The sequence below is a fragment of the Caretta caretta genome, chromosome 8 (genome assembly GCF_965140235.1).
Source record: "Caretta caretta isolate rCarCar2 chromosome 8, rCarCar1.hap1, whole genome shotgun sequence".
NCBI classification, from domain to species: domain Eukaryota; kingdom Metazoa; phylum Chordata; order Testudines; family Cheloniidae; genus Caretta; species Caretta caretta.
Window position 1 is genome coordinate 49,613,758 of NC_134213.1, and position 15,237 is coordinate 49,628,994.

At 39.7% G+C, this 15,237-nt stretch overlaps 1 protein-coding gene across 4 annotated transcripts in view; it reads left to right on the forward strand.

The window, feature by feature from the left end:
- Nucleotides 1–15,237, forward strand: part of RABGAP1L (RAB GTPase activating protein 1 like) — a 551,596-nt gene that overhangs the window by 92,215 nt on the left and 444,144 nt on the right. For all 4 annotated transcript variants that reach the window (XM_048861147.2, XM_048861149.2, XM_048861150.2 and 1 more), the window contains exons 3-7: nt 1,898–2,090; nt 2,758–2,968; nt 6,961–7,135; nt 8,462–8,622; nt 9,989–10,099. In XM_048861147.2, coding sequence (XP_048717104.2) covers nt 1,898–2,090; nt 2,758–2,968; nt 6,961–7,135; nt 8,462–8,622; nt 9,989–10,099 — 851 coding nt within the window. The remainder of the gene's footprint in view (nt 1–1,897; nt 2,091–2,757; nt 2,969–6,960; nt 7,136–8,461; nt 8,623–9,988; nt 10,100–15,237) is intronic.

Below are 15,237 nucleotides of genomic sequence, written 5' to 3' on the forward strand. Positions count from 1 at the left end.
TACCCCAAGCCAGCTCAGACCATGAGAAGCACTGAAATGTGTTGGATGTGCTCAAGGATGTGAAGTTTTACTTGCATAAAACAAAGCCCTGGGGAAAGACTGATGCAAATTTGTCTTTATATAGAGGATCTAAAAAAGTGAATAGTTAAGTCTACTGTTGCAAGATAGTCCTGTAACTTGTAGGCGATCGGTTATACAAGAACTCTCCTTCCGTTTGAGTGAGTGCACACGCTAGCAGGTGCATGACTGCTTCATGGGCTCAGGAACACAGAGAACCTTTGAGGAGATGTTGGGTTTCAGTGCACTCGGTTTTCAGTGCTCTGTTTACTAGGCCAGGGGTTCTCAAACTTCACTGCACCATGACCTCCTTCTGATGACAAAAATTACAGCCTGACCTCAGGAGTGGGGACCGAAGCCTGAGCCTGCCCAAGCCCTGTCACCCTGGGTGAGTGGGCCAAAGCCTGAGCCCCACCACCCCAGGTGGGTGGGGGCGGGGACAAAGCCAAAGCTCAAGGGCTTCAGCTCCAGGCAGGGGACCTGCAACCTGAGCCCTGCCGCCCTTGGGCTTCAGCCTTGGGCCCCAGCAGGTGTAAGCCAGACCTGGAGACCCCATTAACATGGGGATGTGACCCACCTTGGTGTCCCGACCCAAGTTTGAGAACTGCTGTACTAGGCCTTAGAAGATAAAAACTCATCCAATGCAGCTATCAGATACTGAAAGACTTAAGTTTTTCTTTCCCTTAAATTTGATGGATGTCTTTTTACTGTTTGCCGTTTCCTATAAGTACTTGTCTCATGGGGGCAGCAGCTGTTTATATGGGAGAAACGTAAAAGTTCTACTTTTACCTTACTGTAATTTTATCAGCTTTAAGCTTCTAGTGCATTGTCAGAAACCACTCCCTTATAAGAGCTTATTTGAATGTGAATTATTCTTCACTTTAGCAGGCAAGTAACTGACAGATGCGGGCGGGGTGGGGAAGCTCATTAGGAATATTATTCTCTTCATCCAAAATCTGTGACAAGATAGAAAACTTGTCAATACTTGACTGACAGAGCACTGTGCTCCCATTCAAAGAAGAGAAAATTATGGTGAGGAAATTAATTTTAAATTATCTTTCAGTGTGGCTCAAAGTTGAACTGTGCTGAGGAGATGGCAGATATGAAAATGTCTCTCCCAGGTAGTTGTCTCAACTGACTAGATGTGTTTTGTTATGATTAGGTAGTTTCCCTTTTTCTGTATACAGAAACTGAATTGAACAATGTTTTTACTATTGTCTGAACACCTGGAGAGAGCTCTGTTTCTAATTCTCAGTTACATTTTAAAAAATAAAGGTAAATGAAAATAGAATAAGGAACAAAACCTCCAAATTAATTTTGCCATTCATTACAGATGTATATTAAAAATGTGAGGAGAAGGATATACCTAATTACACTTTTATTTTTGTGTGTGCCTTTTAATATACTATCTGAGTATAGCACACATTCGTGACTCATGGATGCCATTTTAATACAATACAAAGTACTTGGAGAGGTGAAATCTGTACTGCATATAGTCAAAGATTTGAGGATATATAAATTGTCATTACCTGAGTAGTTATACTGGGTGCTGCATTGTAATACTGGATGTTGGAACCTTTGGTAGTCAGATATATTCTTCCATTGTACACATTTTGTTTGTTGGTTTAATGAACACAGATGAGCCTTGGGTGCATTCATGGCTTTAGCCACATGAGTAACATGGATATCTGGTATAATTAGCTGAAGAAGTGTTTGGCAAAATGTCTTCTTTAAAAAAGTAAAACAAATTTGAAAATATTTTTCAAATATTTGTGTAATAACTCTTAAGGTAAAAGTAGCAGACAATTTGTAAGTCTTCTGTGTCTTGTCCTTTGTACAGATATTTTCAAATGGAGATGAACAGCTGGAGGAAGCCATGGAAGAGATACTGAGAGATTCTGAAAAAGGCCAAATAAGTTATTCTACTGACTGTAAAGACTCCAATGATGCTTGCAGACGGTCAGCTGAAGATGTGTCAGCCAGTCAGACAAAGCAACCTTCTTTACATCTAATTCTGGACCCTTCCAATACAGGTACTGGTTAAGATATTTTGGGTATGTACTGAAGTTATGGGATGAAACTGAGCAAAGGAAAAATTGAGGTGAGTCTGACTGTGCAGAGGTCTGATACTAGTCCCAAGAATCCCCAGACTGGGGGAGGGGAAACTGGGGGAGAAGGTTTCTGAGATTCTGGGCTTCTCTGGCCTCCCTCAAGCCTTCCTCTCTTACTCCTGTCTGTCTTTTAACTGTCCTCAACTGACTAGCTGCATTACCTTGCTAATTGCTCAATATCCAGTCATTAACCAGTTATCTCCTCAATATGGCCCATGTGGGGATGCTTGCAGAATGCTCAGATTGATGAATCAACCTTAGGCTACTCACACTCATTCAGCAAGCAATACCTGTAGTCAGTAGGGAGAGATTGACACTAAATATGGAGATGTTCTTAAAATGTCTTTTTGGTAACCTGACTACATTTATGACTGCAAAAGCTTCACAAATATGAAATGGCCATAATTCAGAATAACTGCCCTTCCAGGTCTATGTGATCATTGTCTAGGGTAATGCTTCAGGGAGCTTGTTCAGATACAGTGATAGTTTCTTTTAGGTTTACAAATGTAGGCTTGCAGCTTTTAACTTGCACTAATTTAATGCAATGGCTGAGAGTTTTATTGTTAACATTTATTTTCTTCATTTTCAGAAATCTCGGCACCTAGACCCTCTTCCCCTAATGAACTCCCAGAAGAGGACAGTGTATTATTTAACAAACTGATGTATCTAGGTTCTATGAAGATTTCTGCTCCTCGTAATGAGTCAGAAGCTCTACGTGCTATGGAAGCTTTGAGGTCCTCATGCCAGTCCTCTTTTCCTGTGACTCTCTATGTTCCGAATGTCCCAGAAGGCTCTGTAAGGTGAACTACAATGGTACTTCTTTACTTACGCAGACACACAGGCCTGGTCTACACTGGGGCGGAAGGAAGGATCGATCTAAGTTACACAACTTCAGCTACGTGAATAATGTAGCTGAAGTCGACGTACTTAGACTTACTCGCTGCGGTGTCTTCACCGTGGTGAGTCGACTACTGCCGCTCCCCAGTTGACTCTGCCTGTGCCTCTCTTGGCGGTGGAGTACAGGAGTCGACGGGAGAGCACTCGCGGGGGGCGGGAGAGGGGTTTGATTTATTGCGTCTAGACTAGATGTGATAAACCGACTCCCGTCGGATAGATCGCTGCCAGCCAATCCAGTGGGTAGTATGGACATACCCAAAGAGTTCAGATTCTGACCTGGGTTGCAAACACTGGGCTTCCAGTGAAGTTGAACTGCGTAGGTCTGTCCAAAAGCATAATTTATCACAAACTCTGTTTGCTGAGGAAATGATAAAATGAATAAAAATCAAGGATATTTAAACGAATAAGTAAAACATCCAGTGAGAAAAATGCACAAGTTGAACTTAGAATCTTGAACCCTTTAATATTAAACTAGTTTTATTGTATGATGATGGTAGGACTCAATCACATAAATTCAATCTCCCTGATGTATTGTATGAGACAAAATCTCTACCTTCTGTTAATTTGCATTGGAATTTGAAATATTCTAGATTGTGTTTAACAGATCACACTGTATAATGAGAAATATTCAGCCTGTCCTTACAGAATAAACATACCTAATGCTGAAATCAGTGAAGATCACATTTGAGAAGTTCTTGAGCATGCTTTATTTCTATAACCAAAACCATGCTCACATTATTAGCATTTTCCTATATACAGGGTTTGTAATTGTAGACTCTATAAAGGTGTTGCAAGCAGTTAGCTTTACAGTAATATTCCCCAAAAGTCCTATATGCTCACTAAATGGAGTATTTTTGAAGACAGAAAAAGTAATGTGAGCTTGCAAAAAGACAGCTGTGAAGATTCTATTGCTGACCATTGTGAAGGGCTGTAAGTAGTGCCATTCTTTTAGGTTGTAATTTCAATCTATGCCAATAACCTTTTAAGAGGGTATTCATACAGTTACAGTGAGATCTTGGTACTGTGTCCCAAATTTAGAACTGAAGTACGTAGGCACAGCTCCCATTGATTTAAATGATCATTTTATCTACTTCATATTGCTTTTATAGATGTTGTGCTTGAGCTTAATTCTGTAAATACAGTATATATATTAGTGTATGTTGTAGGTCCTGTTTCATAAAATGAAGATCCTTGATGTTTTTTCCATAATGAAATTCTATGCATTAGACAAGTTTGCCTCCTTTGGAAAAGACCCACCTTTTTGTTAGTTTTCCCTTACTGACTCTGCTTTTCATCGTCAGTGTAGTTAGTTTCCCTGGCACCCGTTTCTTAAAGCAAAAACAAATAAAATTACCTTCATTAAATAGGTTCCGAATGAGCATAGTCTTTTTTGGTAATCTGGTTTTCCTGCACAATAAAATATTTATTGTTACGATTCTTGGTGGAAACCACAAGGTGGCGCCTTGGAAATGCTTCCAGGCTAATATATAATTGGAAATGATGTGACTTTGCTAAAGCATCAGACTTGCAGGTGTCATGCAAGAGAGAAATCAAGGGAAATGGAGAGAAAGAGGGTTCACTTCTAACAGAAAAAATATACACATCATTGGTACGTGTGTATTTTGTGGATCTGTGAATGCTTTGACCCACTTCATGAAAAACTTAGATACCTATTTTTCTGTTTAAATAAAAATGGTGTATTAATGCAATGCATATTGTTGCAGATTATGTAAAAGGTGACTTTTCTGAGTTAGGGAATAAAGTATTAGTTTAAATACACATTGAGATAGAAAATTATGTTAGGAAGGTTTGAGGCATTAGCATAGCCTAGTGCAGGGGTGGCCAACCTGAGCCTGAGAAGGAGCCAGATTTACCAATATACATTGCCAAAGAGCCACAGTAATACATCAGCAGCCCCCCATCAGCTCTTCTTCCCCCTGCTCCCAGCATCTCCCACCCCCCGGCAGTCCTCCCGATCAGCTGTTTTGTGGCATGCAGGAGGCTCAGGGTGGGGGGAAGGAACGAGGGCACGGCAGGCTCGGGAGGAAGTGGGAAGGAGTGGAGTGGGGGCAGAGTCTCTGGCAGAGCTGGGGGTTGAGTAGTGAGCACCCCCCAGCACATTGGAAAGTTGGTGCCTGTAGCTCCAGCCCTGGAGTTGGTGCCTATACAGGGAGCTGCATATTAATTTCTGAAGAGCTGCATGTGGCTCTGGAGCCACAGGTTGGCCACCCCTGGCCTAGTGTTTGGAGAAATTCAATTTATAAGATATATAGAAATCATTTGGAGTAGCATACCTGCAGTGTTGGTAACTTTTGCCAAATTTTAGAAAGGAAGCCTTTCACATATTCCAGCTAAAGTTAATTTCAAGTGATTTTATTCCGAACACCTTTGAATATGGGTACTTTCTACTAGCCCTTGATTTACTTTTAGGAAGGAGCTGATGCTTGGGCATGATATGACAGGGGGAAGTATCTCCAGTTTCTTCAGGGCACTTCCAAGACCTTCCTTGGGCAGAGACAGTTTGTATATCTTCTTTTTCTTTATGAAATGCAGGAGCTGGAGTTGCCTTGAGGTTTATTACTTTTTGCTGGATTTTTTCCTATTGATGGTTGTCAGGAGGTAGTATGCCCCGATTTTATCCAAAAATAAAATATCAGGCCCTTAAAATAGCTTGCAGGACAGGGTAAAGGAAATCTTGATGAGAAGTTGACCTCAAATGGGGGTCGTGTGCCTTTTATTGATATTTTTAGACAAGATATTAAGGTCAGTTTTCACCATTATTTGACGTTTTAGCAGTATACAGCATAACAGCGTACATTTCAGACTACTAATAACTTCTCAGACAGGGAGTTTACAGAATTTCCCTTTGCTGAGTTTCTGGGCATGTATGTATACAAAGTGCATTTTCACAATTTCTGTGGTTCCTAGTTAACCAGACCCTTTGATTCTGGTGATTAACTGCAGAGCAGTGATTTTTATGAGGAATACTGCTCCGATATAATTTAGAGTATTATATGCTTCCTATTTTATTTTGATATAAATTGTATTGAAACAAATGTAGTTGAAACTGAACATTTTTATTGCTTACATTTCTTACATTGAGTCAGCAGTGTGCCCTTGTTGCCAAGAAGGCCAATGGCATTTTGGGATGTATAAGTAGGGGCATAGCGAGCAGATCGAGGGACGTGATCGTTCCCCTCTATTCGACACTGGTGAGGCCTCATCTGGAGTACTGTGTCCAGTTTTGGGCCCCACATTACAAGAAGGATGTGGATAAATTGGAGAGAGTCCAGCGAAGGGCAACAAAAATGATTAGGGGTCTGGAACACATGACTTATGAGGAGAGGCTGAGGGAACTGGGATTGTTTAGTCTGCAGAAGAGAAGAATGAGGGGGGATTTGATAGCTGCTTTCAACTACCTGAGAGGTGGTTCCAAAGAGGATGGTTCTAGACTATTCTCAGTGGTGGAAGAGGACAGGACAAGGAGTAATGGTCTCAAGTTGCAGTGGGGGAGGTTTAGATTGGATATTAGGAAAAACTTTTTCACTAGGAGGGTGGTGAAACACTGGAATGCGTTGCCTAGGGAGGTGGTGGAATCTTCTTCCTTAGAAGTTTTTAAGGTCAGGCTTGACAAAGCCTTGGCTGGGATGATTTAATTGGGGATGGGTCCTGCTTTTGAGCAGGGGGTTGGACTAGATGACGTCCTGAGGTCCCTTCCAACCCTGATATTCTATGATTCTATGATTCTAATTGTATTATAATGTTGGGTGCTTGCATTGAATAGTAGTGATACTTTGCATAATAGCTCATTCAGTTACAGAAAGAAGCTGGTGGATATCTTTATTTGGTTCCAGTTTATTTGACTGACTTCACATTTGTCACTTCCCCCCTGCAGAATAATAGACCAAACCAGCAATATGGAGATAGCCTCTTTCCCAATCTATAAGATATTGTTCTGTGCACGTGGACAAAATGGAACTGCAGAGAGTGACTGCTTTGCATTTACTGAAAGCTACTGTGGAACAGAGGAGTTCCAGATTCATGTTTTCTCCTGTGAGATTAAAGAGGCAGTAAGTATAAAATACTACCACATGACTTGTTACCGAGCGTAATAAAGGTATTTTCTATGATTGTTCCCAGTCTTTAAATATCTGCTGTCACATACTATCATGTAAAATAAACCTCAGTATTTTGGCATGTGTGCAGTAGATTTCACAAGATGTGCAGCTGTGTGTTCTTGAATATTAAAATAATTTAGGAAGTTACTTTAATGCCTTTTACCAAAGTGTTTATCTTGCAGTGGGTCTTGCCCAAACATAGTCCTAGTTTACAATTTATTGCACTATGATGTAATGGGGAGATTTGGGAGATAATCCTTCACTCCTGCTTGAAATCTGGGTTGAGATTACCAATGAGATAGTGTGCTTGGGCCTTGGAGTTATAACGGAACGTCTTAAATCCCTCAGTAGGGATTCCTCTTGATTGTTAAAGAAGAGCATTGGGACATTTGAAAGAGCAGACTTCTGCTTTCCTTGAGTTAATGATGATCAGCACAGTATTGGGTCTTGAGGGTGGAGATGGTAAAAAGAAAAAAGTAAAGCGAATGTGAAGTTTAGGACCTGGCAGGTACAAACAATAAACTGGACAGATTTTTAAATGTAAAATTAATTACAATAACAAAATCTGCAGGTCATTTAGCAACAAAATTACATTCATGAACTGCGTAGACCAGTGGTTTTTCAACCTTTTTTATTTGTGGACTTCTAATTTTTGAATAAAGGTGTGGATCCCTTTGGAAATTCAGCCTGCGGTCCACAGATCCGTACCATAGTAGTCTTAAGCTGAAAACGGACTGAATAGAACTCAACCATAAATGTCTCACGTGCTCAGCAGGTCATTTGACGCAGCAGGAGAAAGGGTGCTAAACTTTTGTTTTTTATGGTAATGACAACACTTCGGGGTTTGACCTGTAGGTGGGGGATTCACATACTTTTGATCAGAAAAATGGAATGACTTTTCTGGGATCTGAAACTTTATTTTCATAGTCACCTTTCATGGACCCGTTAGACATTGTCTGCGGACCACAAGTTGAAAATCACTTGTCTAGGTGAAACTTGCTGACTTAATAATAATTTCTGAGATATTGCATCAGAGATGAACACACTTCTGTAACACTAAAACTATGGTATCTCAACACGTATTCTTATTAAACACTTGAATTGAGCGGGGGAGAAGGAGAGAAGAAGGGCAAAATTATTTTTTTAAGAATTTCAAAAATATGCTTGCTGAGAAATGATTCCTTGAGGGAATACATCACAACTGTGTATGTTCTCCACAGGCAGATGAACGGATGGCGTCGGTGCTCTTACTCTTTTTTTTCCCCCTCCCTTTTTCAGGTCAGCAGAATTTTATATAGTTTCTCAACAGCATTCAGACGGTCTTCCAAACAAGCTTCAGACCATGTTAAAGACACTGTTCTTCCTACCCCAGATAGTGATGTGTTCACTTTCAGTGTCTCCTTAGAGGTCAAAGAAGATGATGGTAAAGGAAATTTTAGGTAATTTGAAAAACGGAGAAAAATTAGAAGTCTCCATAAGACATGTGCAGCTGTTTTGAGGGATGTGTGGCTAACCAGCATTTAGTGAAGAAACTAGTTTTGGTTTACTTTTTGCTGTATGCTATTTTGTTTGTTTGAGGTTTTTGCTTTGTTTGTCTTAAATACATTTTTTTGTAGAAGCCTAACCTGATTCAAAAATAAAAAGCAGTATAGAAAAACAATATTAATCAAGTTTTGTAACTTTTAAATTCTAGTTCTTGGTGTACATACTCAAGTGTGCCTATGGAACTTGGAAAGATAATTGAGGCCTAGCTTGCTGAAAATTTGTACCAGTGTTTTCTGGGGTTTCTTTCAGTAGAGTAAATTAACTCTTTTAACTGAGTTTTCATAAGCCAATAAATTTGAATCAGTGTGTTGAGGGTACAGGAGAAAATCTTGGAAAAATGTCTTCAAGCATTGTGGAGGTGGGAAAGGAAGCACATTTCAATAAGCATGAGCACCCTTCTCTTAACACACAGTGTTCTTTGGGTATGATTTACGACATACAGATATGTGAGAATTTTGGATAGAAAGGGGTAGCAATGGGAATTTTTGTTTTGTGTAACACTTGTTTCTGCTTTTATATTTTGCATGGTGCCCAACTATGGGCACCTAATATTCTCATACTGTAACTTAAGATAGCTACTGATTGAGAAGCAGTCTTAAACTATAGTAGATAAATATGCACCACATAATAGCTGCAAACATGAAAATGAAACGTACAGAAATTTAGGCCCCTGCGGGTGGGGCAAAGATTCCTCTTGTTCAGTACCAAGCTATTAATTTGCTGATGATAGACGAATAAAGGGGAAGAGGAGATATTGAATGATTGCAGACATGGGTGGCACTGGTGGAACTAAGTGGGTGGCTATCGCTAGAGCTCTGTGGTTTTTCACAAATGTGAAATAACACAACATAAAATGAAATAAAACAAAAAATCTACCCCATGTTGGTGGCTCCTGCTGCTCATGTCCCATGGGTTAGCCAGGCCAAACCCCAGCAGCTCTGCAACCCTGTGTACCAGGTCATAACTGTTGGAGTGGGGAGCCATGCCCAGCTCCATGGGACAGATGGCACCACTGTGGGGTGAATGCAGGGTGACCTCACTCTGCAACACCCCTCCCGGAGCCTCCCACTCCCTTGCGGGGCAGGCCCAGACACCCTTCCCCCTGGGCCTCCCACAATAAAATAAAATAAAATGAAATGCCCTAAAAATAAAAGGAAAATAATTTTATGAGGCTCTAGCTATCACCACATCATATTTCTAATAGTTATTCACCTATATTGTGTTATATGTGTGCTAAAGGAACTAATTCTTTCTTTTTAGCCCTGTACCAAAGGACAGAGAGAGATTTTATTTCAAACTGAAACAGGGAATTGAGAAGAAAGTTGTGATCACAGTCCAGCAACTGTCAAACAAAGAATTGGCCATTGAAAGGTAAGCATGATATAAAGTAAAACAGGTTAAGTGTAAGAAAATGTTCTCTAATGTGCTTATCATCGTCCTCACAAAATACCTGTGATTCAGTGGAACTGAATACATTGTGCGCTAATAATACATACATATTAAATTCAGACTTGGAGCTCTAATGAGCTAACTTGTGTGTATTACCAAGTGTTTCTTCTTAAATATCCAAAGGAATAGAAAAATATAGGTTAATTGGTTACTAGTGTCCAAACACCTTATAGCTCATCTATCACTTCTGGAATTATTTCAGTGTTAAGACCAGTGTTCACTACTACTATGAGGTGAATCCAACCAGTGTTGTCTCAGCACAGGATCAAATACTTGGAGCTACAGTTGATTTGAGGCCCATTTTATTTTATTCTTTAAATCTGCATGTTGGCTGAAGATTTGGCCACTTACTTTGGTACCTAAGGGAAGGGGGCAGATATTTTCTGAAAATCTCTCTCATAATACTCAGGGTTTTTCGTTCTGCTTCACTTCTTGGTCGCATTTTTGGGTTTGCCTACAATTCTTGTTGTTTATGCACTTTAACTGCTTTTGATGTTGCTTAATGTGTCAAATATGTGGGACAAAATGTAGTACATCTGTTGTAGCCTTTTGTGTCTAGTATGTTCCTGTTGAAATGCTGGCAGCCATATCTGCTAAAGCCACATTTGCTATACTAACATCTTAAAAATAGAAACAGTGGAGAGTTAGTGTCTCACTGGATTGCTAGTGGGACATGAATCTGTTTTCAATACCTTAATTTCAGATCCAGCAAACTCTGAGTTGGCATTAATGCCCTGATGACCATTAATTTAAATTCTTGAATCTGTAGGTTTTCCATTTTGTTTTTTTCCGTGGAGGTCTCCTTCTGTTCAGATCTGGCCAAAGTTTCTTAAAGCTTCTGTTTCATTCTTTCTGTTCCCAAGGATTGTTTTGCTTTGTTCTTGGTTAAAGGTTTGATTACTGTACAAAGTATGTATTGGTGTTTGAATGCTGGTGCTGCTTTTTTGAGTTAAAGAAATCCAGATTCCTGATCAACTTTTTAGTTTTCTGTTCCATTTCTCCTGATTCCTGTTTCTATGCAACTGTAACAGGTGTGAAGACTGCCAATTTGTGGTTTGATTCTAAATTAGTCTTAGAAAGTTTTTATTCTTTTCAGCTTTAAGTTTTACAAGAACATGTCTCCTGCTGGATGGCTAGGCCCATCTTCCTCCAGTTTTGTCTGGACTATAATGTCTGTGCAAAGTCCTGTGATCCTCCTCCGTTCATACAAAGTTTAGATTCTTGAATTTGTAACTTACCTTCTAATTTTATAACTTTTAGTGAATGTTTAATAAAATTATTTAGGAAATAATATGCACTGAATGTTTTCAAGTAATGGTATAATTAGTAGAGCTGTCAAGGGATGAAAAAAATTAATCGTGATTAATTTCACTGTTAAACAATAGAACACAATTTATTTAAATATTTTTGGATGTTTTCTACATTTTCAACTATATTAATTTCATTAGAACACAGAATACAAAGTGTACAGTGCTCGCTTTATATTATTTTGATTGCAAGTATTTGCACTGTAAAAAAACAAAAGGAATAGTATTTTTCAATTCACTTAATACAAGTACTTTTAGTGCAATCTCTTTATCATGACCATTAGACTTACAAATGTAGAATTATATACAAAAAATAACTGCATGCAAAAATAAATCAATGTGAAATTTTACAGCCTGCAAGTCCACTCAGTCCTACTTCTTGTTCAGCTAATCACTCAGACAAACAAGTTTGTTTATATTTGCAGGAGATAATTCTGCCACTTCTTATTTACAATGAAAGTGAGAATAGGCATTTGCATGTACTGTTGTTGCAGGCATTGCAAGATATTTATGTGCCAGATGTGCTAAAGATTCATATATCCCATCATGCTTCAACCACCATACCAGAGGACATGCGTCCATGTGGATGATGGCTTCTGCTCGATAACAATCTGAAGCAGTGCAGACCGACACATGTTCATTTTCATTATCTGAGTCAGATGCTGTCAAGGCTAATTCCCCACCCTAGCATGGATAGTTGAATCAGCCCCATTCTTTTATTTCTGACAGGACGAAAACATTTGACAATTGCTTATCTGTGGATGTCAAGGCTAATTCCCCACTCTGGCACTTTGAGTGCCGAAGGTGGGGGCCCACAAGGATTCTAAAAATTAATACTGGCCACTCCAGGCTTGTATTAAACTCCCAAGATTACAGCTTTTCTCTGACCTTGGATTGGTAGATGCTGCCACCACGCAAGTGCAGAACCCCTTTGAGAACCCAAGAAGGCATACTTGGGAATTCCTTCCTGTGGAGTACCCTCAAACCGTTTCACCTCCCCCTCCCCTTTTGGGGAAGAGTGGAGAAAGGAGGGGGGAAAAAAGGGAAATCAGCTGTTGCGACGAGCTAATTAAACAACATGTGCACAAACCTCTTAAGACACAAAAATCTAATTCTGTTCTTAAAAAAGGTAAATTTTATTTAAAAAAAAAAGGGGGGGGGAGGGAGAGAATACATCTGGGAACTCAGGCTATTGCTAGATTTTAAAAGAGCAATTACAGGGATTAAGCACCAAAAATAGCTTCCTTGAGGTCCAGTTTAAAGGTTACAAGCAAAACAAAAGCACTTGGGGTTAGCACAGAGGAGTCCACAAGCCATAAAGAAATAAAAGGGATAAACCTAATCGCATCTTCCTAGACATTTCCTGATCTACTTACATAACTGGGTCTTTAAAGGAGTAGTTTCTAGGTATGATACTGATGATTTTTCATACCTGCCCCAAGCTTTTTACAGCATAGCTCTGCTCTGTCTGCCTCTCCCCAGGAGAACAAGAGACCGACAAAAAGGGGAGTCGTTTTTCAATTTTTGAAAGTTCTAGCCTTCCCATTGTCTCTTTTGGCCAGGTGCCCACTCTCTTCCTTTTACCTATGCATAGCAGTGAGACTTTTTAACCCTTTACAGGTAGAGCAATTAGAGAACAGCTACTAAGAGGGATTTCATAGCTGCTGGCTGGCTGGGTGTCCATAAAAGGGAGGTACTCCCTGCCCCCTCCCCCCCCCTTTCATTTATCACAGTTGCCACCAGCAGAAGATTGATTTTTTTTATTTTTTTTTTTGGTGGTTCAGGTTCTGTAGTTTCTGCATCGGCGTGTTACTTTGTTTTAAGACTCCTGAAAGCATATTCCACACCTTGTCCCTCTCAGATTTTGGACAGTACTTCAGATTCTTAAGTTTTGGGTCGAGCGCTGTAGCTATCTTTAGAAATCTCACATTGGTACCTTCTTTATATTTTGTGAAATCTGCAGTGAAAGTGTTCTTAAAATGAACGACATGTGCTCTGTCATCATGCGAGACTGCAATAACATGAAATATATGGCAGAATGCGGGTAAAACATAGCCGGGGACATACAGTTCTCCCCCAAGGAGTTCAGTCACAAATTTAATGCATTATTTTTTTAATGAGCGTCATCAGCGTGGAAGCATGTCCACTGGAATGGTGATTGTAGACTCTGAAGTTTGTTTTGTTTTTGAGTGCAGTTGTGTTACAAATGTAGATTTTTAAAAAAAATTTTAAGTTGCACTTTCACGGCAAAGAGATTGCACTACAGTACTTGAATGAGGTGAATTGAAAAATACTATTTCTTTTGTTTATCATTTTTACAGTGCAAATATTAGTAATAAAAATAATATACACTTTGATTTCAATTGCAACACAGAATACAATATGTATGAAAATGTCGAAAAACATCCAAAATATTTAATCAATTTCAATTGGTATTCTATTGTTTAACACTGTGATTAAAACTGCAATTAATCACAATTAATTTTTTTGAGTTAAGCACATGAGTTAACTGTGATTAATTGACAGGCCTAATAATTAGTAATATGTAGAAGTAAGCATAAGTATTGTATAAAAATATTTGACAGGACTCTTAGGTGCAAAAACTCTCTTCCTTGGAAACTGAAAGTTTTTGTGTGATTGGTCCACATTTGGTGTGCTTATGCCCCATGTGTGCGAGATTAGATTCTTTTGGCCACCAATGTCTGGTTTTGGTGTGCCTGCATGCTATATTTTCTTGCACTCCTCTTTCTTCGCCTGAAGGCATAAAGAGTAGAGTGGTCCAATAGTCCTTCCATTCCATCTTACCACCTGTGGCAATGAGACAGAATCCTTACACTATCTGCTTGCTTCCCTGTGCACTAGTGTTAGTAGGTACTAGTATTTGTTAATTAGTTACTAGTGTTAGTCTTTTTATCAGTTGCCACAAGCACCAACCTTTTAGTCAGACATTTAGTTTATAGGGAGGACCACCATATACAGGGTCTCTGACAATATGATAAAAGCAAAATCCCTGGAGTTCAAAACCTGTCCTCTTTGTGTGAAGCTTCAGTAGGTGCATGTGTGCTGCAAAACACAAAATCTCCCCCTCCCACACACGGCAGCAAGTCTCAGAGCCTCTGTCAACTGACTCTGGCTTGTGAGGCTTGTGCTACATGGCTAAAAGTAGCAGTGTAGATATTCCCACACAGACTCTGAGACCCACCCTCCTTGCTGGGTTTCAGAGCCTGAGCTCCAGCCTGAGAGGGAATATCTAAACTGCTATTTTTAGCCCTGAAGTGAGAGCCTTGCAAACCTGAGTCAGTTAGACTCAGGCTTTGAGACTTGCTGCTGCAGGGTTTTTATTTATTTATTTTGCAGTCTAGATGTACCTGTTCCTCTTTTGTTTAGGAGAGGGACACATTCGTAAGTGATTGTTCAATATATTTCTCCTTCTCTAAATGGACTCAAAAAGCTAGAGTCCCACCTAAAATTGCTGCTCCTGGAGTGCTATGTACAAGCAACTGTGGACGCTAAAAGAAAGGATTCAGAGTAACAGCTGTGTTAGTCTGTATTCACAAAAAGAAAAGGCGTACTTGTGGCACCTTAGAGACTAACCAATTTATTTGAGCATGAGCTTTCGTGAGCTACAGCTCACTTCATCGGATGCATACCGTGGAAACTGCAGAAGACATTATATACACACAGAGACCATGAAACAATACCTCCTCCCGCCCCACTGTCCTGCTGGTAATAGCTTATCTAAAGTGATCATCA